The sequence below is a fragment of the Cervus canadensis genome, chromosome 21 (genome assembly GCF_019320065.1).
Source record: "Cervus canadensis isolate Bull #8, Minnesota chromosome 21, ASM1932006v1, whole genome shotgun sequence".
Taxonomy (NCBI): domain Eukaryota; kingdom Metazoa; phylum Chordata; class Mammalia; order Artiodactyla; family Cervidae; genus Cervus; species Cervus canadensis.
The window spans coordinates 8,974,515-9,000,718 of NC_057406.1; the positions used below are offsets into that span (position 1 = coordinate 8,974,515).

At 51.0% G+C, this 26,204-nt stretch overlaps 1 protein-coding gene, 1 long non-coding RNA gene and 1 other non-coding gene across 5 annotated transcripts in view; 1 reads left to right on the forward strand and 2 right to left on the reverse strand.

Annotated features, from left to right (window-relative positions):
- SYNGR1 (synaptogyrin 1) overlaps positions 1–11,351 on the reverse strand; it is a 31,324-nt gene extending 19,973 nt beyond the window's left edge. Inside the window, exon 1 of one of the 3 annotated variants that reach the window (XM_043440102.1) lies at positions 11,014–11,351. In XM_043440102.1, coding sequence (XP_043296037.1) covers positions 11,014–11,112 — 99 coding nt within the window. In that variant the 5' untranslated portion in view covers positions 11,113–11,351. The remainder of the gene's footprint in view (positions 1–11,013) is intronic. The other 2 variants (XM_043440103.1, XM_043440104.1) reach the window with 2 other exon arrangements.
- LOC122423258 lies at positions 4,131–8,179 on the forward strand. The gene is made up of 4 exons (XR_006264113.1): positions 4,131–4,186; positions 6,873–7,051; positions 7,665–7,813; positions 8,041–8,179. It is a non-coding gene; the product is annotated as an uncharacterized LOC122423258 (long non-coding RNA).
- Positions 11,352–13,359: 2,008 nt separating the features above from the next.
- Positions 13,360–13,431, reverse strand: TRNAC-ACA. The gene has a single exon. It is a non-coding gene; the product is annotated as a tRNA-Cys (tRNA).
- Between the last annotated feature and the right edge of the window lie 12,773 nt (positions 13,432–26,204).

A 26,204-nucleotide genomic window follows, 5' to 3' on the forward strand; every position in this document is an offset into this window, starting at 1 on the left:
GCCAAACTCAGAAAAATAAATGGGCAGGGACCTCAGCATCTCAGGCTCCTGGATTCAGACACATAGAGACAGAGACTCCAGAACTGCCAGACCCTGCCTGGTCTCACATCTCTTCCTCTCCCACCCCACAATTCAGCCATCCCAGAGGGTTAGTGTGGGCAAAGTCACAGGCTGTTTGATCATTTTGCCCCAGCTGCTCCCACCTCCCAGAACGCACTTCCCCACCTTTTCCATCTTTCAGATAGGAACGAACTCCTTTGCACCTTTCAAGACCCTGCTGGGAGGTGGCAACCTGCAGCCGCCCTCTGGGACACCCTCTTTCCTAGTCACCCTCCCTCACCTGACCCTGCACTTACTCCTGCTTGGGAGTCATCTATGGGTTTGTCCCCTGCTGAGACCCTGAGCCAGCCCACAGCCTCCACAGGGGCCCTGCAACCACTTGACAAAAATCATCTCCTTTAATCCCCATCAAAACCTCTAAGGAAAAAAACAAACCTACAAACACCCCCCTACATGTTAGGAGATGCACACCACGGTATATAAAATAGATCAAGTTCTACAGGATAGCACAGGGAACTACATTCAATATCTTGTAATAACCTATAATGGAAAAGAATCTGAAAAAATACATAAACATATATGTAAAACGGAATCACTCTGCCATACACCAGAAACTAACACAACGTTGTAAATCAACTATATGTCAATAAACAAACAGCAAGAAAACACCCCCACAGAGCAGGTTTACTTAGCCCATTTCACAGAGAGGGAAGTTGAAGCTTATCTAGACTTTGACCTGCCCATGGCCAGCCCACCTGGAGCAGGTTAATTGTGGTGCCAGGTCTCCCAGGCCCAGCGCCCCCAGCCAGCCCCATTCCAGAACGCGAGCCAACCCTTAACCTTCAGCTGCCTCCCCATGAAGAAGTGAATTCCAGATCCCAAACTCTGGGAGCAGGTGAGCCCCAGGAGCGACAGCTGCTGTCCCGAGCCTGTCTCCACCCACAGTGCAGGAGGGGCCTGGCCCACTTTCCTCCACGTCTGTACATGGAACTGGCAGCCTGGGCCTGGACCACTGCCGGGCACCAGCCTAACTTGGGCTCCAGGGAGAGTTGGCCCAGCTGGTGGGGGGTGGGGGTGGGGGTGGCGGGGGAAACTGGGGGTAGCGGGGGGGAGGTGGGGGCAGAGGTCCCTGCTGTTTGCCAGGAACTTCCCAGAGGCCTGGCTTTAAACACCTTTGGGCACCTGCTGAGTCTTCCTCCATAAGCTAAGGAGAGATGAGGTCAGGAGCCTCCACTGCCCACCAGTCTTGCTATTTCCGGCTGGCATCTTCTGCCTCACCCTGTACAGGGACGTCTGCTCCCAAACCGGGCGTCTGGGAGGAGTCCCTGGTCCCAGCCTCACACTGCAAGGCAGCCAGCTGACCTGCTCGCTGGCTCTCCACTTGGCGGTCTGGGCTGCTGTCCGCCCCCAGGCCGCAATGTTGCACCCCCAGGCCGCAATGTTGCTGCCTGACCCAGGACCGCCTCCTCCGCGCCGGCTCCAGACGGCCACCAGGGGGCACTCACCATCCCCAGGTCTCATCAGTCCCTCCGGTGCTCTGCTCAGTCGCTCTGTCGTGTCCAACTCTGTGTGACCCTACGGACTTAGTCCGCCAGGCTCCTCTGTTCAGGGGATTCTCCAGGCAAGAACACTGGAGTGGACTGACACGCCCTCCTCCAGGGGATCTTCGGGACCCAGCAATCGAACCGGGGTCTCCTGCATTGCAGGCGGATTCTTTACCAACCGAACTACCAGGAAAGCCTTCAGTCCCTCCTGGGCTGAGCAAAAAGTCCAGTCCCTAAGATGGATTCCCAAGGCTCCCCTTCTTGGGCCTCTGGTCTCATCTCTGGTCTCTCCCAGGCTCCAGTGACCTCCAGCCCCTTATCCGTCTGCACACCGACCCCCACTCAGCTGCTCAGACCCCAGAGTGGGCGTGTCCTCAAACCCCATCCAACCTGGCTCCTGGGCCTATTTCTTCAGCCTTCCCCAGACAACTCTGTTTCCTCCACACCCCACACAGTCCAGGCCACCGTCCCCTGTCGCCAGGCGATGACAACAGCTTCCCAGGCCCTGTGTACCACTCCTGCCCCCCTGCCCCATCCACTTCACCGCAGCTGTAAAGATCTCTTTAGACCTAAGTCAGATTACGTCACGCCCTGCTGCATCCCACACCTCCATGGTGAGAGCCCCGTCCCCACTACAACCCCTAGGGTTCCTGCCTTCCGCTCAGCCTCCTTTCCTGCCATTCTCCTCTTGCTCCCTCCTAAGCTCATTCCTGCCTCAGGTCCTTTGCACAGCTGTTTCCTTTGTCTGGGATGCCTAGAGTCCCCCAGGTTTTCCAAGTTGGCTCCTGCTGGTTCCTTCTCAATATCCAAATCTCAATGCAAGCCACCTCCTCAGAGAAGCCCTCCAGACCTGACTTCCAATATTTGCCAATAACCCCATTTATTTTCTTGATAACATCATTACATATACTTTTTTCTCGTGTACCGGTTCCGCTGTTGGGTGTGTGTCTCTACCTCAGACCCAGAGGGAGGGTTGGGAGTGAACAGAAAGCCTGAACAATAGGCAGAGCTGCAGGCAGCACCAGAGTTGAAAGAGTATTCTCTCCTCAGCACCTTGGCTTACACACCTCTGACCACAGGGGGCTCACTCCCTAACAACAGGCTGCCAAGTCCTCTCCCTCAGCAAGAGCTGAACCACCCTCCTGCCAGTGTCCCTGTGAAGTCTCTGCCTCCTGGGCCCCAGGGGAGGGTGGACGAAGAAAGGGGAAGCCGGGCATCTGAGGGACGAGTCAGGCTGCGAGGGCTCCCTTCCTGGAAATGGGCCCTGCCTCCCCCGGAGTCATGTGAGGGGAAGGGCCTAAGCCAGCACAGCGGCGCGTGACGGGCACCGGGCGGGCACTTGGCTTCCTCAGGAGCCTCGTGCAGAGCCGCGGGGCCGAGGCAGGGCGGGCAGGCCCCCTTCTCTCCTCCCTGGCCCGGCCACCACCTCTGCAGCCTTGGAAGCGACCTGCGGCGGATTAGGCTGTAATCTTCCTGCAAGCTGTTCCCGTGTGTGCTCTCTCCAGTGGGGGTGGGAGTGGCCTTGCTGGGCAGGGGCCCTGTCCCCGAGGCGCTGAGACTCAGCCTGCTGATCCGAAGGCGTCCCGTCTCCCCCTTCCTCTGGCTGCATAACCGCAGTGGGGCGGGAAGCCCCTTTAGACATGGGGAAACTGAGACCCACTCACCCTGAAGACTGGAGACTTGAATGGAGAACGTGCGTGGAAGGAGAGTGGGGCAGGGCAGTTCCCAGCCTCATTCACCCACATGTGAGCCCCGATGGGATCCAGGCGCCGTCTAGCACTGGGGGATGTGACTGTGGTCCCTGGCCCCCAGATCTTACATCACTGTGTGGTACCTCTTGGCCTCGACCTCCACCCCTCCCATTCCTTCTGCCTGGAACAGCTCCCCTCTGCCTGGCTGGCCCCATTGCTCCAGCCCGTCCTGGGCCTGAGTGAGTGTCCCCTCGTCCCCTCACTCTAGGTCTTGCGCTCACCTCCGGATCTTAGGTGGTTTCTCCGCCGCATTTCCCTCCGCTAGACTGTGAGCCTCGCACAGACTGGGCACATTAAAGAGGAGGCCAGAGTCCCGCGGCTGCTGGAACCACCGGGAGGATGTACGAACCCCTCGGCGGGCCAGATGCGGCTGAGAGAGCCATTAATGACGATCGGCCGTGGGATCTGCCCACGTGAAGGTCACAGGTGATCTTGACAAGGTGGAGGCGTGAGGGCAAGGGCCTGAACGGGGCGCGCGTGTGGGAGAAAGCCGGACAGGAACACCGGGGACAGCGACCACAGCCAAACCTTCTGGAGAACCAGAGGACTGGGCGAGGGGGTGGAAAGAACACATGTTTGTAAGCCGACGGGAGAGAGCCAGCATCCAGGATGGAGGCGAGAGTGGAGGGAAGGAGGGAAGGGGGAAGAGAGGGAACTCGAGTCCTTGAGCAGGTGACAGGGCGGATCCGGTGGACCCTGTGAGGCTGGCCTGGCCGCCAGAACAGGAGGGAGCCTGGGGGAGGGCGGGCGTGCGGAGGCTGAGGGTGGATGCCAGCAGGACTCTGCCAGGTGAGCGCAGCAGCGACGTAGGAAGGCTGGAGCCCAGAGCAGGTGGGTGAGACCACCCGGGAGCCCGTGCTGGAGAGGCACAGGATGGGGTGAGGGCCGGGGCACCGCGGGAGGGTCCCGGGTCAAGGACGACAAGGGAGAGAGCTGGAAAGACAGGCGGGGTGGGGAGGGGAGGACACCTGAGTCCTCGCCAGGAATGACAGCCAGAACCAGGGTATGCCCAGTGAGAGTGGCTGAGGCAGAGAGGAAGGAGGCCAGCCGGAGAGAAGGGCCACAGAAGCGGGGTGCTGCAGAGACCAGGAAGGCAGGCAAGACGTTGCTGGGGTGGGCAGGCGCGGCACGGAGTCTCTGCATTTTTGAGGGACAGGAAGTGACCGGGGGCTGGGCCACAGTGAGGGCAGTGGCTGGTCCGGAGCTGGCCTGAGATTCCAAGCTGGGGGAGAATGGTCTGGAAGCAGCCTCAGGAGCCAGGAGGACTCTGCCCCATCTCCAGGCTCGACTGGAGGGAGGGCACGAAGCAAAGATTAGTCCCCACAGAGAAGGCGGCCTGTGCTGGGGGAAGCAGGGCTGGGGCGGGACCAGTTACCCTGCAATTTTAAGGAAGGGGTCAAGGGGTGTTCAGAGGAGGGCCGGAGATCTGGGGAACAGACCGTGTCCTCTTGACCCCTGGACCCTGAGCTGTTTGGGGAGCCCAGGAAGGTTGGGGCTCCTGGATGCTCACTTTCTAAACAGCCTGGGCCTGAAAGCCTGGGTCTGTCCCAGCCAAAAGGCCACCCCTTCCCCGCAGTGCCCCTCCCCCATGCCATCTTCCCCAGCAGAGGGGGCGTGAGCATGATTCCCTCCTGGGTGGGAGGGCTTCCCCAGAAACACAGGGAGGGCATGGGCCACCCAGCCAGCTCCAGCTGACACTGCCCGGCTCCCACGGCTCTGTCCCTAGGGCCAGGCCCACTCTGCAGACCCCCACAAAGCATTGGTGGGGGGCGTGGGGAGGTTGCCATCACTTCTTTAAACACTGACTATAGTCTCGAAGTTCGCCACCTGCAATGCACTAGGAGCAAGAGGAGGGTTCTTTGAGGGTGGAGAGGCTGGGAACTCACCAGCCCAACCTGAGTCTCCTGTTCCCATCTGACAGATGGGGGAACTGAGGCCACACCTTGACCTGTTACTCAAGTCACACCACCCGTCACGGTCGGAGTGGGTGCAGGACACAGCCTCAGGCCTTGGGCCCCAGGCACTCCTGACACCCGGCCCGGCCTCCCCTCCCACCGGACAGCTGGTTCTTCCGGTGGAGGTGCCAAAGCGGCTCCCGTGCCAGTTCTGCCATCTGCCCTCTCCCTTCCCCACCCCCTCCTCCTGGCTTGTCCTCTTCGCTCTCCCTCGCCCAGGCTTCGTTCTTTCTCCCCAGGCTCAGGCCCGCCTGACGGCTCTGCACAAGTGGCCGTGTGGGACTCCCCATGTGGCTGGGGACTCCCCAGAGCAGGAAGCAGGGGCCATGTCCTGAAAGTCAGGTTCAGGCTGAAATCTCACTCAAAGTGGCGGGGGGTGGGGGTGGGGGAACGAAACCCACTGGACAGGGATGTCACGTGCCTAGAGGAGCGGATTGGGTGGCAGGCCCTTTATATGTCCATTTTCACAAACCAAGTCAGTACGGTACTCCCTGGGGCCCGGGCACCTCAATCCCATGCTACTGATGAGGCTGGGACCTTCCAAGGTCCCCCTCTGGCGGCCCTGCATTGATGCCAAACCCAAGACTCCTCAAGCTCCTGAACCATCCCAGGACACGAGACGCCCAAGACACATGCAGAAACCTACCAGCCCTCTCCTGACCCCCTCCTAGGCCTGAGAGTGATGGGACCAGCCAGTCACAGGTCAGCCACAGGCGAGGAAGATTTCAAGACCTTCAGCAATAAATGCCGAAGGAGCACTGGACCCAGCTCCCTACGTAAGGGACAGGGCCTTGCCTGGTGCTGGGAGAGGACAGGCTGGACCATTCCACACATTTCCTGCTGGGCCTCCCTCCCCTAGCACCCTCCCCAAGTCACACCTCCACCCGGCACTGCAGGGAAGCTCCCAAAACACGCCTCCTTTTCTCAGCTTGAACTCCCGCTCTGAGGCTCTCCATGGCTCTCAGATGAGGCTCAGCTTGTGAAACTGGCATCCAAGGCTTGCCCTGGGCTGCCCACCTGCCTGCCCCCACGCCTCTGGACCGACTTCTCACTCTCACTCACACACCCAGGGTCCCCAAGAGCTCAGCATGGCTCCTGAAACCCACTTAGACCTGCTGTTCCTCCCACCTGGAATATACACTTCCCCCACCTTCTTTATCAGGATCAGCTCAGGAGTCATGCCCTCAGGCAGAGAGGTAGCCACTCCGCATTGGCTCTCCCTCTTGTTACATTCCAAGCCTTCTGGATGGTTCCGGTCCATTCAATTCTGTTCTCACTGGACCGGGAGGGATCGCTGGTGGGACACATAGGCAGGCATCCAGCAGGGGGTTGGTGTTTGTGGAATGAATGAACGCCAGAGCTGGCCACAGGCTCCGTCACCACCCTGGACCCGTTTTACCCACTGCCACTGCAGGCTCCAGAATTTCCAGGCAGGACAGCAAGAGCAAATGGTTGGGAATAGAGACAAGGGGGTCTCATTTTGAAGGTGCTGCCTTCGCAAAGCAAACTCAGCTTTTTTTTGGCCATGACCATGGCATGTAGGATCTCTGTTCCCCAACCAGGAATCGAATCTGCACTCCCTGCAGTGGAAGCACCAAGTCTTAACCACTGGACCTCCAGGGATATCCTGCCAACTCAGCTTTTATACTCAGTGTTTGCTTGCAGTGATTGAGGGAATCTAATAAAAATGAGGGTGTAAAACTGCTTCCTCAAGCCACTCCTTAACACCACCACAACTCAGGTAAGCCACGGGTGGTACACTGAATGTGGACCCGAGTGGGCCGGGTTGAAACTGGGGCTCTGACAGTCCCAGGCCCAGGCTCTGTCTCCAGCCAGCAGACAAGTCACCTCCAGCCTGCCCCTTACTTCTGTCATGGGGGAAAAGATGTCCCACTCTACTTACAGCATCCTGAGTGTTATAAGCCAAAGCCCTTAAGAGATCAATTGTGAAAACAGCAATACCTCAAACAGTTTATTGTTTAATTTGTGCCGAAACAGAGCATTAATCCAGAAAGAAAAAGAAAACCTCTTATTCATCAGCGCCACTATTTTTTTCCCATGGGTCATTTCAATGCTCTAAAAGTAAAGATGTAAATTTCAAATAGGAGGGCCTTCACATGAAATCAGCTGCTGCTGCTGCTAAGTCGTTTCAGTCGTATCCGACTCTGTACGACCCCATAGACAGCAGCCCATCAGCTAGCTCCCTGCTAAAACTTCTTTGTTCTCACCTGGCTCTGGACAAAGAAAGGGGTCACTGACAGGCTGCAGGATCAGAGCCAGATCGGGCACCTCTGATGGGGAAACAGAGGCACTTGGGGTAGCCACGGCTAGCGCCAGACCTCCTGTTCCCCCAGCCAGCAAAGAGGAGGCAGCTCTGAGCTCTACCTGCTCCACCTGAACTTCACCTTGCCCAGATCAGAAAGGGTCCAAGTTGGAATCTACCAGAGGACTCATCAGCTCCCTCTGTACCTTAACCCTCAGGGTCAATTTCTCAATCCCAGAGGTGAGTAATCAACCTCACTTGTCGGGAGGGGCCGGGCTAGGGGAGTGTAGGACGAACGGGGGTGGAGAGGAGTTGAGAAAGCCTCAGTCAAGAGATCAGGGGGTCCTGCGGGCTTGGGGGCTCAAATTCTAGGGTAGGTCCAGGTTTGGTGACTCCCCGAAGCTTACATGCTTTGGGGGCCCACTTTCAAATAAATAACAGAAATAACAAAGATCTTTCTTTTACAGATTTTTACAAAATCAGGAGCCCACGTGCTCTCAATGCTAGGGCCCCTCCAAGGCTGCGAGAAGGGTCTGGGGGGCACAGGAATCCTGGACAGGTTGACCGGCCGTCTTGTCTGTCTGGGACAGGGCTGCTCCCAGGATATGGGACTTCCCATGTAGAAGCCAGGAAAGTTCTGGCAAACGAGGGCAAATCGGTGATGGATGCTCAGATTCCATTAGCTCGAAGGTGAAGCTCAAGACCTGCCAGACTCAGGAGGGCAAAGGGCAGGTCGGCATGTGTGTCCATGACATGACCCCAACATGTTAAAATGTCTCAGGACATCACGTGTTTTTGAGAAAGACTGGAAGGAGACAGAGCCTTTCCTGTGAGGTGGGATCACATGGGCTTTTTCTTCCTTTTTTTGTGGTAAGATACATACAATATTGGAGTAGAAAATGACAACTCCAGTAACCTTGCCTGGAAAACCCTACAGACAGAGAAGCATGGTGGACTGCAGCCCATGGGGTCACGAAGAGTCGGACATGACTGAGCACACACACACATAACATAAAATTAACCACCTTAACCATTTTTAAGTATACAGATCAGTGGTGCGAAGTACATATATATCATTGTACAATCATCACAAGTGACTTGTGTTCTCCGTTTATCAGCAGGTATTACTTCTAAATGATCAGGGATGAAATCTATATACATTTTTTAAACTGTCAATCAGCCTGTATCAGACGCCTCCGCTCACACAAAGGCAGGGAGCAGGGCTGGGAGGTTGTGGGGGCCTTTGGGGTATTGGATGGGGGGTGGACCCAGATGACCCTTATTCTGTCCCAATCTGAGATCCCAGGATTCCAAACGCTTTCTGATCCAAGGGAAGCACCGTGCTTTGGAAACAGGAAGATTTGGGTTCAAATCCTCTCCATTTGCCACTGGGCCTCTCTGAACCTCGGATGCCTCATGTGCGTTTCCGGGGGAAATAGGTGGGCAATCGTAAATGCAGCCCTGCACACAGTAGGTGCTCAGTGACCTTTTCTCTCTTCTGCTTGGAAGTCCTCCCTGCGCTTGAATGTGCACGCCTGTCAGCCCTCCTCGTCCTTCCAGGCCCAGTTTGACATTACCTTCTCCAGGAAGCTTCTCTGATTCCTCCCTGAGCTCTCCCAGCCTCTCTGCCTGGGGGTGCCTGGCTCACTCCCCGGCAGGACCGGAGGCTCCCTGGCACTAAAGGGCTGTGTCTGAGTCATGCCGCCTTCCCTCCGGGCCTAGCCGACTCAATAAAGCTTCGCTAAATGAAGCCATCACCAGCAGAAGTGACCCAGGCAGACAAAACGCCCACACCGCCTCACAAAGCCGGTGACTTCACCCACCCAGGCCAGCAGCCCAGAGGCCAGGTGAGGGAAGCAGAGCACAGAGCCGGCCCACCTGATCAGGCAGGTGTCCCCCAGAGCTGCACTGTTGCTGAGGATTTGCCAGGGTCTCTGGGGAGCTGGAGACGACACGGATGAATGAACTCAGCACCACAAACCCTCCAAGATGTACCCCTGGGGTGCCTGGCCATGTGCCAGCACCAGGCTTCCCTGCCCTCAGAGAGCTCCCCATCTGGGGGGCACTTGAGAAGCCTGGAGTGTAAATGTGGCCACGACGCTTCCTGTGGCACCAGAGGGAGGGTTGAACGTTTTTAGACAAAGCAAAGGTAAATAGCTCCCTTTTCCTCTGGGAGGCCAGAGATAAATACCCAAGCAGTCCCACCCATTGCAAGCTAATACGGCCCTGAAAATCCAGGAAGTGAGGGAGCTTGAGCATGCCTTGGCCACAGCTGGCTTTAGGTGTAGCCCCCTGGGGTGGCTGGCAGGGCCCCTGCCCAGGGTCCCCAATCCAGGCACTTCTAACCTAGGCCCACAGGCAGGGGCCCCAGGCCTGCAGAGGCAAGACCCTCCAGTGAGTGGGCCTGGGCAACCCGAGGGAGCCCCAGATAGCCCTCTCCAGAGAGGGGCAGACCTCCTTTCCCTGAGGGGGACCCCCTGTGACCCCCTTCCCTGTGTGCTGGCTCTGTCCCATCCTCTCCTCGACCCCAGGTTTGAACAGGGACCCCCCACTCAGCTCTCTGCACTGGGGTGTTCGGCCCTCACCAGGCTGGAGGTCCAGATCGGGCCTCTCTGCCCTTCTCTGTGGGCAGGGGTCCTTCTACCCCGCTCCTCCTCGGGCATCCGGTTGTATTCAGGTAATACCCCAGCCCAAGGAGTTCTCAAGGAGGCTCCTCCCATCTCGCCACAAATAGGGAAACTGAGGCAAGCCAGAGGAGGTGACGCTGCCCACCTCGGAATTTAACTACTCGTTTCCCATGAACATTTCTCGGGTGGCTTCCAGCCCAAGGTCACGCTGCGGAAAGGCAGTTCGCGGTGGAAGCCAGGAATCCGGCTCCCGCCGCGTCGCTCCACACTGTCCAGGTGAAGCCACAAAAACCCGGTTTCCTGCCCTCTCCTTGAACGTCCATGGCAAGCGCGCGTGCACCCCCGCGAGACGATCCACGCCCTGATTCACCCCCCTACTCTCAAAAACAAGGCCAGCTGGTGATTCACAGACACACACCCCCTCTCAAAAAAAAAGCCACCTGAAACCAGGGTTTGGTCCCCACGGTCGCCAGTCCGCCCAAGCGGCCGCACGCAGCCCGAACCGTGAGGTGCCTGGTCGCGGCCTGGAGGTCACCGCGATGGGGGGGAGAGTAAGAAGTGGGGTCACCGGGAAGCCAGGGGTGGGGGAGCAGGAAGCCTCAGCGAGCGCTGGGCACCCCCGTCCAGGCGGCTCGGGAAGGAAGAGGGGGCGAGCGCCAGGACCCCTGCCAAACGGCCCACTACCAGAGGCCGCGCCCGGGTCCCCCGCGGCCCGCGGGGGAGTTGGCGCCCGTCCGGGCGCTCGGCCCTTGCCCGCACCCCCGACCCCGGCCCCCCACCCCGAGTCCGGCCGGGCCACCCGGCCGTCCTTACCCAGGACACGACGCGCAGGATGGTGTGAGGCTGCCGGACCAGGGTGTAGGGGTCGAAGGCGCCCCCGGCTTTGCCAGCTCCATACGCACCCCCTTCCATCGTGGCTGCACCCGCGCGGTGCCCCCCGTTCGGCGCGCGCCGCCGGCCCGTGCGCGTGCGCGGGGCCCCCGCCCCCTCCCCTGCTCGCGCCACCGGCGTGGTCTAGGGCTCCCGCGAGGGGGCGCTGTGCGCGGAGGGCGCCGGGCGGGCGCGGGGGTGGGCCGCGCGCTCCCTCGATCTCGGGGGCGCGGGTGCTGCGGTCCCGGCGGAGGGCGCGCTCGTCGCCGGCTTGGCGACCTCTTTGCTAAGTAGAGGGGGCGGGGGGACGAGGAGGGCCTGTGTGTGTGCAGCAAATGCAGGACTTGTCCCCGCCCCCCAGGACCGGGCCGCCCTGCGTCCATCACTGCCCTCCGAGCCTACGCGGCTCTGGGATGAAACCTCCTTCGTTACTTGTTTGCTGGTTTCCTGGCGATCTGTCTTGCCCCCAATATAATGAGCGAGGAGGGACTGCCTTTGTTCTCCTTATGGGGTGCTTGGGACACAGGAGGTGTCGCAGGAAGACTTTTGAATGAATGAATCGCGAATGAATAACCCTTTTCTCGAGAGCCTTCTGAAGCACAGCCCCCCACCCCCCCCCACCTCCCAGCCTTCCACCTTGCTTTTACACTCACTGTTCACGTCCTGTGTGTCCTCCACTCCCAGCCTGGAGGGGTCAGCGATACTTGGCTCAGAAGCAAAGGCGGAAGAAGGGCAATAAATTCTTTTGGAGAGGACCCACCTACCCGCCAACCCACCAGCAGGCTTCCCAGGTAGCTCAGTGGTAAACTATCTGCCTGGCATTTGAGGAGATGAAGGTTCAATCCCTGAGCCAGGAAGATCCGCTAGAGGAGGAAAGGCAACTCGTTTCAGTATTCTTTCCTGGAAAATTCCATGGATGGAGGAGCCTGGTGGTCTATAGCCCATGGGGTTGCAAAGTGTTGGACAGAACTGGGCACGCAGGAACTCCACCCACTGTCATACTATGCACCCGGTAATTATTATTATTTGTTCATTGTCTTCCTCTGCTAGTCTGTGGATTTTGTCTACTTTGTTCACTGTTATAACCCAGGTCCTGGCACACAGTTCAGTTCAGTCACTCAGTCCTGTCTGACTCCTTGTGACCCCATGGACTGCAGCACACCAGGCCTCCCTGTCCATCACCAACTCCCGGAGCCTGCTCAAACTCTTGTCCATCGCATCGGTGATGCCATCCAACCATCTCATCCTCTGACGTCCTCTTCTCATGCTGCCTTCAATCTTTCCCAGCATCAGGGTCTTTTCCAAGGAGTCAATTCTTCGCATCAGGTGGCCAAAGTATTGGAGTTTCAGCTTCAGCATCAGTTCTTCCAATGAATATTCAGGATTGATTTCCTTTAGGATTGACTGATTTGATCTCCTTGTAGTCCAAGGGACTCTCAAGAGCCTTCCCCCAACACCACAGTTCAAATGCATCAATTCTTCAGCACTCAGCTTTCTTTATAGTCCAATTCTCACATCCATACATGACTACTGGGAAAACCATAGCTTTGACTAGACAGCCCTTTGTTGGCAATGTAATGTCTCTGCTTTTTAATATGCTGTCTAGGTTGGTCACTGCTTTTCTTCCAAGGAGCAAGCATCTTTTAATTTCACAGCTGCAGTCACCATCTGCAATGATTTTTGAACCCCAAGAAAATAAGGTCTGTCACTGTTTCCATTGTTTCCCCATCTACTTGCCATGAAGTGATGAAGCTGGATGCCATGATATTAGTTTTCTGAATGTTGAATTTTAAGCCAACTTTTTCACTCTCCTCTTTCACTTTCATCAAGAGACTCTTTAGTTCTTCTTCACTTTCTGCCATAAGGGTGGTGTCATCTGCCTATCTGAGGTTATTGATATTTCTCCCGGCAATCTTGATTTCAGCTTGTGCTTCATCCAGCCTGGCATTTCGCATGATGTACTCTGGATATAAGTTAAATAAGCAGGGTGACAATATACAGCCTTGATGTACTCCTTTCCTGATTTGGAACAAGTCTGTTGTGCCATGTCCAGTTCTAACTGTTGCTTCTTGACCTACATACAGATTTCTTAGGAGGCAGGTAAGGTGGTCTAGTATTCCCATCTCTTTCAACATTTTCCACAGTTCGTTGTGACAGTGAAAGTGAAGTCGCTCAGTTGTGTCTGACTCTTTGCGACCCCATGGAATGTAGCCTACAGCGCTCCTCTGTCCAGGGGATTTTCCAGGCAAGAGTACTGGAGTGGGTTGTCATTTCCTTCTCCAGAGGATCTTCCCAACCCAGGGATCGAACCTGGGTCTCCCGCATTGTAGGCAGATGCTTTACCGTCTGAGCCACCAGGGAAGTTCAGTACTGTTGTGACAGTACGTGCTCAGTAAACAGACCCTAGTCCCCATCACCCCATCACTGCTTGGCCTAGAGCTCCAGGTATCATGGAAACAGAGGCTGGATGAAAGACTGTTCACTGCAGTGAGAATGATGATCTTCCAAGTCTGGCTCTTAGGATGACTTGTAGTCCCCAGGGCCTCCATGTCCCCACCGGTTCCAGGAGGTGGTTGGATAAGGGTGTCTATCTGCAGAGGCCTTTGTTGCCGCAGTGATGACAGAATATCTTGAATTTTGTGATGACAGGACACCAGATCTGTGCAGAGGAAATGTGGTGGGTGTGAGGGCACCTCTTATAAACATTTCATACACAAATATCCATCTTAGACTCTGTTTATTGATTCTTATGTTAACTAAGCAGCAGGCCCTGAGCTAAAGGCTTTGCATATGTTATCTCATTTAAAACAGCAATCGTATTCTATGGTTATACGAAACTTCTAAGAGAAAACAGAAAATTTTTTGTGACTTTGGGTTAGTCAAAGAGTTCTTAGATGTATTACCTAATGCATAATCCATAAAAGAAATCAATCAATGGGTTAGATTTCGTCAAAATTAAGAACACTTATCAAAAGACCTTGTTCAAAGAATGAATGAAAAGGCAAACCACAGTCTGGGAGAATATATTTGCAAAGCATATTTATGACAAAACTTTTGTGTCCTAAATATATAAAGGACTCTAAAAAGTCAATCGTAAGAAAACAATCCTTTAAAAAAAAATGGGCAAAGGATTTTAACAGACACACTTCACCAAAAAAGATATACAGATGGCAAATAAGCACAGGAAAAGATGTTCAACATCATTAGTCATTAGGGAAATACAGATTAAAACCAGAATGAGATACTGTACTTTCACACACCTATTAAAATAGCTAACATTTTTTAAATTTGACAATTTTGAGTGCTAATGAGGATTTAGAACAACTGGAACGTTTGTACATTTCTGGTGAAAATACAAAATAGTGCAGCCACTTAGGGAAACAATCTAGCAGCTTCTTATGTAAGTAACTACACATTTGCCATATAACCTTGCAATTCCTCTCCTAGATATTGATCCTAGAGGAATGAGAAGCTACGTTCACACAAAACCCTGTACAGGAATGTTTATGGCAGTTTCATTGGGAATAGCAGAAACCCAGCAACGACCTGAATGCTCCTCAACTGTAGATTGTATAAACAAATTGTGGAACAGTCATACAATGGAATATTACTCGGGAATAAACGGAATGAACAATTGATACACTCAACCACAAGAGACTATAGGCTGTGTGACTTCCTTCGTGTGACATTCTTGGGAAAGCAAAACTATAGGAACAAAAAACAGACCAGTGGTTGACAGGGGCTGGGAGTGAGGTTGGGTGTGTGTGTGTGGAGGGGGGTTTACTACTAAGAAGCACAGGGAAATTTGGGAGGATGATGGAATCATTCTATATCTTGTCTGGGGTGATGGTTACACAATTGACCATATATGTTTGTCAAATTTTGCAAAAATGTCCATAAAAAGGGTGATTTTCCATGTGTTTAAGTTATTCCTATATTTTTTTATGGGGAGAAAAGTGAGCAAGGTTGATGGTCTGAATCCGTGAATAATATTCAGATCAGTGAGCCATGCTCATTTATTTATTTATTCAGTAAATATTTATTTGAAGCCCACCTTGCACCAGGCTTTGTGCTAGGCATAGGGCCATAAGCGTGAAGAGTTTAGAGACTGTCCCGAGACCTTCCAGCAGTAAGGTTTGATCACACTAATGAAAAAAATCTCAAAAAGGGTAGTATTTAGGAACCTGAGCTTCAGACTGAGATATTCTTGGGTGGGCATCCTGGCTCCCCAGACCCTCCACTCACTGTGTGACCTTGGACAAATGGCTTCAACTCTCTGTGCCTGTTTCCTCATCTGAAAACTGGAAATAAGCCTAGTGCCTATCCCTGAGGATTACCGACAGGATTAAATGAGAGAATGCACAAAATGTGCTTAGAATAGTGCCTGACACCAAGGCTTTTAGCCTCCCAAGCCCCGTTGGTCTTCAAGGTAGGTGTGTACGACAGGGTAGGTACGTATTTTCTTAAACAAAGCCCTAAATGGGGGTAGCTTCCTGACTTACCTAGGAACCTCTACTTTTTACCTATCGTCGCAGGTCATAGAAACAGCTTCCTCTTCTACTGTCTGTATTTATGTGTTCTGCATTAGCAGCAAAGCCAAAGGAGGAAGTCAGGTTGTCCTTTGTAGGTCAAGCTTTTGCAAACCCAGAGCTGCCTTGTTCTGTCCGGACCTTCGAGTTCCCAGCCCAGACCGAGCTGTAACCTGCCTTTGCTCCTTCTCTCCTGCCCCCTGGAGGCCACTTTAGTTTTGTAGGTGTTAGGTCTGTTTTCTCTGAGCGTGGAGTTGCCTGGGCAAAAAATGCATTCATTGTATATGAGTGGATGAACCAAAGCCTAATGATAATGTTAAAAATTTGCCAAAGGTACCTTTCTGGAGAGCTGTTTGGCAGTGTCTTTCAACTGAATAAAAAAGAAAAAATGTGCCTTTTATTTACAAAACAGACTCACAGGCTTAGAGAAGGAACCTATGGTTGAGGTTGCAGGGTGAGAGGGGTCTGGAGAATGGAGGGAAGAGATAGGGAGTTTGGGATGGACATGTACACACTGCTATATTTCAAATGGATGACCAACAAGGACCTACTGTATAGCACAAGGAACTCTGCTCAATGTTATATGACAGCCTGGATGGGAGGAGAGTTTGGGGGAGAATGGATACATGTATATGTATGGCTGAGTCCCTTCACCGTTTACCTGAAACTATCACAACATTGTTAATTGGCTATACTCCAGTACAAGATAAAAAGTTTATTTAAAGCAAACAAAAAAGGATGGCTTTTGATATAGCAATTCCTTTCTTTTTCCAAGGAGAGGAGGTAGGAGGTGCACACAGATCTAGTTAGCTCCAGGCCTCGGTTGCACATTCAGAGTCATTTGTTCCATATATATGGAACACCACTGTGCACCAGGTCACTGAAGAATGGCCTCTTTGATGCTCCTCCTACAGAGAAGTAGAGTCCAGTTCTCCTGCCCTTAAACATGGGTTTGAGATTTGTTGATCAATAGGATGCTATCGTGCCATTTCCTGGCCTAGGACTTAAGAAAAAAACAGCTTTCACATTCCCCTTCTGGGAACACTCAGCCCTGAGTCGGTGTTGACACCACTGAGACATCATGTTCACACTCGGGTCAAGAATCCCAGCTGCGGGAATTCCCTGGTAGTCCAGTGGTCAGGACTCAGCACTTTGCCAGCCACCACCACCACTGTCCTGAACCCTCCAGACTGACTCGTGTACCTGCTGAATACCACAGAGTGGAAACACAGGCTGCGGTTGGAGGGGGGTGGGCAGGGGGGTGGGATTTCCTTGGTGGTCCTGTGGCTAAGACTCCACGCTCCCAGTGCAGGGGGCCTGGGTTCCATCCCTAGTCAGAGAACTAGATCGCACATGCCCTAACTAAGACCTGGCACAGCCAAAAAAAAAGAAAGAAAGTGAATCAAACAGAATCTTTGTGTTTTTTGGCCACTCGGCTTGTGGGATCTCAGTTCCCCAACCGGGGATTGAACCGAGGTCACAGCAGTGAAAGCCCAGAATCCTAACCACTAGGCCGCCAGGGAACTCCTTTGAAGTATTGAATGAAAAATATAAACATTGACATAAAGAACACAGTAGGTAGAGAAAATAGCATGAATGCATCTGAGGAATGAATTAGTGATGAAACTGGTCAGAGTGATTAAATGCCCTGGTGTAGTTTCACTAAATGCCTAGGGTGCCCAGTTATTTGGTCAAACACTGGTCTAGAGGGTGCTGTGAAAGTATTTTGTAGATGTGATCAACATACACTCATTTTACTAAGTAAAGGAGATTACCCTCAATAATGTGGGTGGGCCTCTCATCTCACCAGGTGAAAGCCTTTAGGCTTCTCAGAGTGGAAGGAATTCAGATTACATCAGCCCCTTTCTGAATTTCCAGTCTGTTGGCTGGCCCTACAGGTTTTAGACTTGCCAACCCTTACAACCACATGAACTGATTCCTTTTTTTTTTTTTCTGATTTATTTTTATTCGTTGGAGGCTAATTACTTTATAATATTGTAGTGGTTTTTGCCATACATTGACATGAATCAGCCATGGATTTACATGTGTTCCCCATTCCGATCCCCCCTCCCGCCTCCCTCTCCGAACTAATTCCTTAAAATAAATAAATCGTACATATATTTTTATTGGTTCTGTTGGTTCTGTTTCTCTGGAGGACCTTGACTAATACAAGTGCAATGTAAAAACCTCACCACCCGAGGACTTCCCTGGTGGTTAAGAATATGCCTGCCAATGCAGGGGACGAGGGTTCCATGCCTGGTCTGGGAAGATTCCACATGCCTCGAAGCAACTAAGCCTCTGTGTCACAACTACTGACCCCACGTGCTGCAACTGCTGAGGCCCACAAGTCCTAGAGCCCGTGCTCCACAGCAAGAGAAGCCGCTGCAATGAGAAGCCTGTGCAGCGCAACTAGAGAGTAACCTCCGTTCACTCAGTTCAGTTCAGTTCAGTCGCTCAGTCGTGTCCCACTCTTTGCAACCCCATGGACTGCAGCACACCAGGCCTCCCTGTCCATCACCAACTCCTGGAGTTTACCCAAACTCATGTCCAACGAGTCGGTGATGCCATCCCACCGTCTCATCCTCTGTCATTCCCCTTCTCCTCCCGCCTTTAATCTTTCCCAGCATCAGGGTCTTTTCAAATGAGTCAGCTCTTCACATCAGGTGGCCAAAGTATTGGAGCTTCAGCTTCAACATCAGTCCTTCCAGTGAACACCCAGGACTGATCTTTAGGATGGACTGGTTGGATCTCCTTGCAGTCCAAGGGACTCTTGAGAGTTTTCTCCAACACCACAGTTCAAATGCATCAATTCTTCAGTGCTCAGCTTTCTTTATAGTCCAACTCTCACATCCATACATGACTACTGGAAAAACCATAGCCTTGACTAGATGGACCTTTGTTGGCAAAGTAATGTCTCTGCTTTTTAATATGCTGTCTAGGTTGGTCATAATTTCCCTTCCAAGGAATAAGAGTCTTTTAATTTCATGGCTGCAGTCACCATCTGCAGTGATTTTGGAGCCCCCAAAAGTAAAGTCAGCCACTGTTTTCACTGTTTTCCCATCTATTTGCCATGAAGTGATGGGGCCGGATGCCATGATCTTAGTTTTCTGAATGTTGAGCTTTAAGCCAACTTTTTCACTCTCCTCTTTTACTTTCATCAAGAGGCCCTTTAGTTCTTCTTCACTTTCTGCCATAAGGGTGGTGTCATCTGCATATCTGAGGTTATTGATATTCCTCCCGGCAATCTTGATTCCAGCTTGTGCTTCCTCCAGCCCAGCGTTTCTCATGATGTACTCTGCATATAAGTTAAATAATCAAGGTGACAACATACAGCCTTGACATACTCCTTTCCCTATTTGGAACCAGTCTGTTCCATGTCCAGTTCTACCTGTTGCTTCCTGACTTGAATACAGATTTCTCAAGAGCCAGGTCAGGTGGTCTGGTACTCCCGTCTCTTTCAGAATTCTCCACAGTTTATTGTGATACGCACAGTTAAAGGCTTTGGCATAGTCAATAAAGCAGAAATGGATGTTTTTCTGGAACTCTCTTGCTTTTTTGAAGATCCAGTGGATGTTGGTAATTTGATCTCTGGTTCCTCTGCCTTTTCTAAATTCAGCTTGAACATCTGGAAGTTCATGGTTCATGTGTTGCTGAAGCCTGGCTTGGAGAATTTCGAGCATTACTTTGCTAGCGTGTGAGATGAGTGCAATTGTGCGGTAGTTTGAGCATTCTTTGGTATTGCCTTTCTTTGGGATTGGAATGAAAACTGACCTTTTCCAGTCCCGTGGCCACTACTGACTTTTCCAAATTTGCTGCCATATTGAGTGAAACACTTTCACAGCATCATCTTTTAGGATTTTAAATAGCTCAACTGGAATTCCATCACCTCCACCAGCTTTGTTCATAGTGATGCTTCCTAAGGCCAACTTGACTTCATATTCCAGGATGCCACATCCCCCTTCACTGCAACTAGAGAAAGCCATCTTGCAGCAACAAAGACACAGTGTAGTCAAAAGAAAAAAAAATCTCTTGTGGTTCAACTGGTAAAGAAGCCGCCTGCAATGTGGGAGACCTGGGTTTGATCCCTGGGTGGAGAAGATCCCTTGGAGAAGGGAAAGGCTACCCACTCCAGTATTCTGGCCTGGAGAATTCCATGGACTGTATAGTCCATGGGGTCGCAAAGAGTAAAAACAGAAAACTGAGCGACTTTCACTTTCTTCCTGCTTTCTGTTGTAGTTGTCATATGTGTCACCTCTGCATACACTGCAAACCTCATCTGTGGGAGTTGCAATAAATTTAGAGGGCCTGAAGGGGAGAGCTTGAGAAGGGGCCGGGTGAAAGTGGAAGCCAGAGAGGCACGGTTTGTCTGTTTCCTCATGCGTGCACGCGTGTGTGCTCAGTCACTTCAGTCGTGTGTGACTCTTTGCGCCCCCATGGACTGTAGCCTGCCAGGCTCCTCTGTCCATTCTTGCCTGGGATTCTCCAGGCAAGAATACTGGAGTGTTTTGCCATTTTCTTCTCCACTGTTTCCTCATGACAACATGTATTTGAAACATTTGGACTTTAGTAGTTCACACATGATGTCATGCACTTCAGCGTGCATCCCGTTGGGAGAGACACAATGCCAGGCAGTCCCACTATCTGCTGTTGACTTAAAGTGTGATCGTCAGTCTCTCCTTGATGTTGAAGTGCACTTTTCCTTGCTGATTAATAAGCAATCTGTAGCTGATACTTTGCATGACTAGACTGTTTTTCAGCTGTGTTTCATCCAAATGGTTTTAAGGTCTCTTGACAATACTTGCCTAATTCAATTAGGGATTACCAAGGGGTGATTTTTCTATTTTTTTTCTGTATTTATTAAGAGAGCTGTTATCTGGTGTTTTGTTCTTAATAGCACAGTGGTAGGTTTTGATTGGTTGGATTAGAAACACAGCCCATCTAGAATCCTAAATGTAAGTGGAAGGGGCCTGGGATTATCCAGGAAAGAGATTCTGGTTCAACTGTGTCATTTTCCAGAGACAGAAAGGAATTTGTGCTAAGGCTCCTTCTTGGGGCTTGCCTGGTGGCTCAGTGGCAAAGAATCCGCCTACAGTGCAAGAGACAGGGGTTAGCTCCCGGGGTCAGGAAGATCTCCTGGAAAAGGGAATGGCAACCCACTCCAGTGTCTTTGCCTGGGAAATCCCATGGACAGAGGAGCCTGGTGAGCTACAGTCCGTGGGGTCACAAAGAGTTGGTCACAACTTAGGGACTAAACTGGAGAAAGAAATGGCAACCCACTCCAGTACTTTTGCCAGGAAAATTCCATGGACGGAGGAGTCTGGTAGGCTACAGACCATGGGGACATGACTGAGCGACTTCTCTTGTTTCCCTTTAGGGACTAAACAACAAAGGCTTCCAACATGAGCTTTGCAATGTCCTACAGGAGCTTCCTGTAATACAGCAAAATATGTATACGTATACAGTTACTTGGATTTTAAGCTTAAATGATTTGCTCATACTTTCCCTAGCTGAGTGGTGCTTAATGAGGTATGCCCATCAAAATCACCTGGGGTTCCTTTACCACGGAGCTGTGTTTCCCCTTCCCCCAGCTCCTGACTCAGCAGGCCCCGGGGGTGGTATCTATATTTTGAAGAAGCCCAGATGACTCTTGTTTTGTTTCTTCTCAGAAGTTTACTTTGGTTTTTATTTTTAAAATTGTATAAATAATTATCAAGTACATTTTTTGTGAAGAATAAAGCCTGGCACACAAAACTATCTGGGAAAGTCACCTGCACCCCATCACTTATGCCCATGACACTGCTCAAATATATCCAGTTTGATAAGTTACCTTCTGGTCATTTTTCTATTAATTTATTCACTATATGGTGCATGGACATGCATCTAGTTTTTAAATAAGTAGGATTATGGCATTTGCACTATTCCATGAATTGCTTGTTTTACTTACTGACGTATTTCTCACGTCACTATTTATAGATCTACCTAATCCTAGTCAACAGGCTGCAAACTGTTTCACTATACAGAAATATCATTGAAGGAAACCAGAATATGTCACTCCGAAACACGTCTCATTGACATAAGAATCCTTTTGAACTTATAAGACAATTGTGTGTGTGTGTGTGTGTGTTAGTCACTCAGTCATGTCCAACTCTTTGCGACCCCGTGGACTGTAGCCCACTGGGCTCCTCCGTCCATGGGATTCTCCAGGCAAGAATACTGGAGTGGGTTGCATTTTCCTTCTCCAGGGGATCTTCCCAACCCAAGGACTGAACCCAGGTCTCCTGTACTGCAGGTAGATTCTTTACTGTCTGATCCACTGGGGAAGACTTAAGATAATTAAGAAGTAGCAAATACAGAAAAATCTCTCTTTACCCTCCCCTCTTCTAGGGTATAAATTTTCCTTTTCTGGAGACAACTCTAGACTCCTAGCCCAGAGACAGCACTGGAGGAATCTGAAAAGAAACTATTCCATTCATTTCGCCCCATATATTGGGTGGGTCAAAAAGTTCATTCAGCTTTTTCCATAGCATCTTACAGACAAATCCAAATGAATTTTTGGACTAACCCAATATTTGCTTCTCCACTGTTTGCCACCTTGGAAGCTTAAAGCCATTCCTTCATCTAGTCATTTCTCTACAACTCAATTGTCCTTTGTTGCAGATGCAAAATAAGCCTGCAGTTGAGCCACCCTTTTGAGTTACTCATGGGTTTCTCCCGTGCGTATATGTGGTATAAATGTTAATACACAGGTCAAGAAGGAACAGATTCAGACATGGAACAACTGACTGGCTTAAAATTGGGAAAGGAGTACAAGGCTATATATTGTCACCCTGCTTATTTAACTTATATGCAGAGTACATTATGTGAAATGCTGGGCTGGATGAATCACAAGCTAAAATCTTGTCAATCCCAAATGTGGTCCAGGGACTTCCCTGGTTGTTCTTCAGTGGTTAAGACTAAGACTTTACACTTGCACTGCAGGGTGCATGGGTTTGATCCCTAATCAGGGAACTAAGAGCCTACATGCCTCGATGTGTAGTGAAAAAAATCTCCATGGATGATTCTAATGTACAGCCAAGTCTGAAGTACTCTGTCCCTGAAACTCCTCTCCACCTTTGCCAGCTGTGGGCCCCTCAACAACTCTGAGCCTCAGTGATCTGGGCTATAAAATGGGTATAAGTAATAAGATGTACTTAGGGCCTTTCTATTTAAAATGTGTTCTGGGACTTCCCTGGTGGTCCAGCAGTTAAGAATCTGCCTTCTAATGCAGGGAACTCGGGTTTGATCCTAACTGAAGATCAACTAAGCCGGTACACCACAACTACTGAAGCCCACGTGCACTAGAGCCTGTGCTCTGCAACAAGAGAAGCTCGCACCCCGAAACCAAAACTCAGCACAACCAAAAAGAAAAAAATACTGTGTTCCATGAACCGGTAGCTTTGGCACCCTTGTCCTCCTGAACTGGAATCCACATTCCAACAAGCTGCCTGGTGAATTGTTTGCATACTAAAGTTTCAGGAGATTTTGAAGATTGACTGAGATAGTAAATATTATAATTGTATAATGAATTACATATAATGAGTCTAACAGCATCTGGTAATAGTCACTCATCATGTATTCACTGAATGAATAAATGAGGGACTCCTTGATTTAGACGTGATTTTTCCCATTTTATCTTCCCTGGTGTCTCAGATGCTAAAGTGTCTGCCTACAATGCGGGAGACCCGGGTTTGATCCCTGGCTTGGGAAGATCCTCTGGAGAAGGAAATGGCAACCTGCTCCAGTAATCTTGCCTGGAAAATCCCATGGACGGAGGAGCGTGGTAGGCTACAGACCATGAGGTCGCAAAGAGTTGGACACCACTGAGCGACTTTACTTGCTTTCACTTTTCCCATTTTACACCTGAGGAAACAATGGCTCCGTTGGCTACTAGGAGAGCCCGTTAAACTCATAAAATGCTGGGGGCGATGGGCTTGATGTTTCAGTTCAGTTCAGTCCCTCAGTCCTGTCTGACTCTGCAACTTCATGGACTGCAGCATGCCAGGCTTCCCTGTCCATCACCAACTCCTAGAGCTTACTCAAACTCATGTCCATCGAGTCAGTGATGTCATCCAACCATCTGGGGGATGGCAAAAAGGGAAGGTTCCAGAGACTTGAAGGCCAGGACACACACTGCACTTTTGGATATTCTGAGAGAAAGGGCTCCTTATCCTCATATTCCCCAGAGAAGAGAAATGTATTTTTGTTAGAGAGACCCAGGAGGTCCAACTATGTATACGCTAAAACAAACATACCCTAAAATGGAAGGTTCACCCTTCCATTTGTCCACAAATATTTGTGAAGCCTGCCTATGTGTTTGGTGCTGGACAAACAAAAAAATAGTTTCATCTCTGAAAAGTCTGGTCTTCAGCTGGTAAAGAATCCACCTACAACGCAGGAGACCCTGGTTTGATTCCTGGGTTGGAAAGATCCCCTGGAGAAAGGATAGGCGACCCACTCCAGTATTCTTGGGCTTCCCTAATGGCTCAGGCAGTAAAGAATCCGCCTGCAATGCGGGAGACCTGAGTTCAACCCCTGGGTTGGAAAGATTGCCTGGAGGAGGGTATGGCAACCCACTCCAGTATTCTTGCCTGGAGAATCCCCATGGACAGAGGAGCCTCGCTGGCTATAGTCCATGGGATTGCAAAGAGTTGGACATCAGTGACTAAGCATTAGCACTAGCACTGAAGAAGCTAAGTTAAAATCCACAGTGTGGATAAGGTCTGAGGAGGGGAGAGAGACTGGCTTACAAGATCAAGTGACTGGGGAAGGCTCCCGAAGAGATTATAGAGAAGATACAATCTGAGGAGTACAGGAATATTTAAGAATAAGCAAAAGAGATCACTGGGACTTCCCTGGTGGTCCAGTGGTTACGAATCTACCTTGCAATGCAGAGGATGCAGGTTCGATCCCTGGTAGGGGAATTAAGATCTCATGTGCCTCGGGGCAACTAAGCCTGTGAAACACCACTACTGAGCCTGAGGGCTCCGGGGCCGTGCTCCCCATTAGACAGTCCCTGCACCACAACGAAAGACCCCACGTGACACAAGTAAGACCTGACGCAGCCAAATAAATAATTATTTTTTGTAAAAAACAGAGAGATCCCTGGCTATCCTTTTAATTACAAGCTAGAGTCTTAGAGATTAGTTCTTTGTAGTTTAAAGGTTCTTCTTTACCCTTAAACTATTTTGCATCTCTGTATGTTGTAGACAAAGGATAGCAATGCAAATAAGCCTTATCTGTACACACGCAAATAAACCCTGTCCAGAGGAATGACACCTCCCAGCCCCGCAGAAAACGCCAGTTTTATGTCTATTTGTAAATTCATTTAAACATTTCTTGACTCCATATAACTACGTGATTCTGTGTTCTACTCTGAACTGTTTGTGGCATCTGCCTGGTTCTCTCGTTAATTAATGAGCTAAATAAAAATCTTTGACATATGTTCATTTTATATCTGTGCAAGTGTCGTGATTTTATCATCTTTTACAATTTATGCTTTAACAAGAATAGAAGTCAGCCTGTGTTCCAGGCAGGAAGAGAAGCAGATCCCAAGGCTTTGCTTTGGGTGAGGTCTCAGGTGGAAGCGGGGAGGTCAGTGTGAGGGGCGACCTGAGGAACATGGGATGTGGTGGGTCCCAGATGGCAGTCCTGCAGGTCTCACATAGGAAGCCACTGGAAGATATTTTTTTATTTTTATTTATTTACTTAATTTTGATTGCTTTGGGTCTTTGTTGTGACACGGGCTTTCTCTAATTGCAGCAAGCAGGGGCTATTCTTCCTTGCGGTATGCAGGCTTCTCATTGTGGTGGCTTCTCTTCTTAAAGAGCACAGGCTCTAGGCACACGAACTTCAGTAGTTGCGGCACACAGGGTCAGTAGTTGTGGCTCGCAGTCTCTAGAGCACAGGCTCAGATGTTGTGGCACACAGGCTTAGTTGCTCTGGCGCATGTGGAATCTTCCCAGACCAGGATCGAACCTGCGTCCCCTGAATTGGTAGGTGGATTCTTATCCACTGTGCCACCAGGGAAGTCCATGGAGGGTCTTTTTTTTTTTTAAAAAAAAGCATTATTTATTTATTTGGCTGTGCCAGGTCTTAGTTGCATCACACAGGATCTTTAATTACAGCTTGTGAAGTCTTTATTATGGCCTGTGGGATCTAGTTCCTGGACCAGAGATCGAACCCGGGACCCCTGCATTGGGAGCACAGTCTTAGCCACTGGACCACCAGGGTGTCCCTGGAGGGTGTTAATCTGTGGTTTAATGGTCTGATTCTTGGTGTAAGAGCCACCTAGCAGCTGGGTGGAGAAACCATGGATGGAAGGGGCAGGAGGGAGACCACGAGGATGCATGTGGGGACGGGTTCAGCAATCTAGGTGGGAGGGAACCGTGGTCTGGCCTTAGTGGGTTGAGGGTTGAGGAGGCAGCAATATCTGCTGAACCACAAATAAATGGGGATGGCACAGGTGAAAGTCTACAACGGGACACCACATCTGATTTCATTCACAGGGTAAACGCTCTAGGTCTGGGAACGCAGAGGGAACTCAGCTGAGCTCGCGTTCACCACACC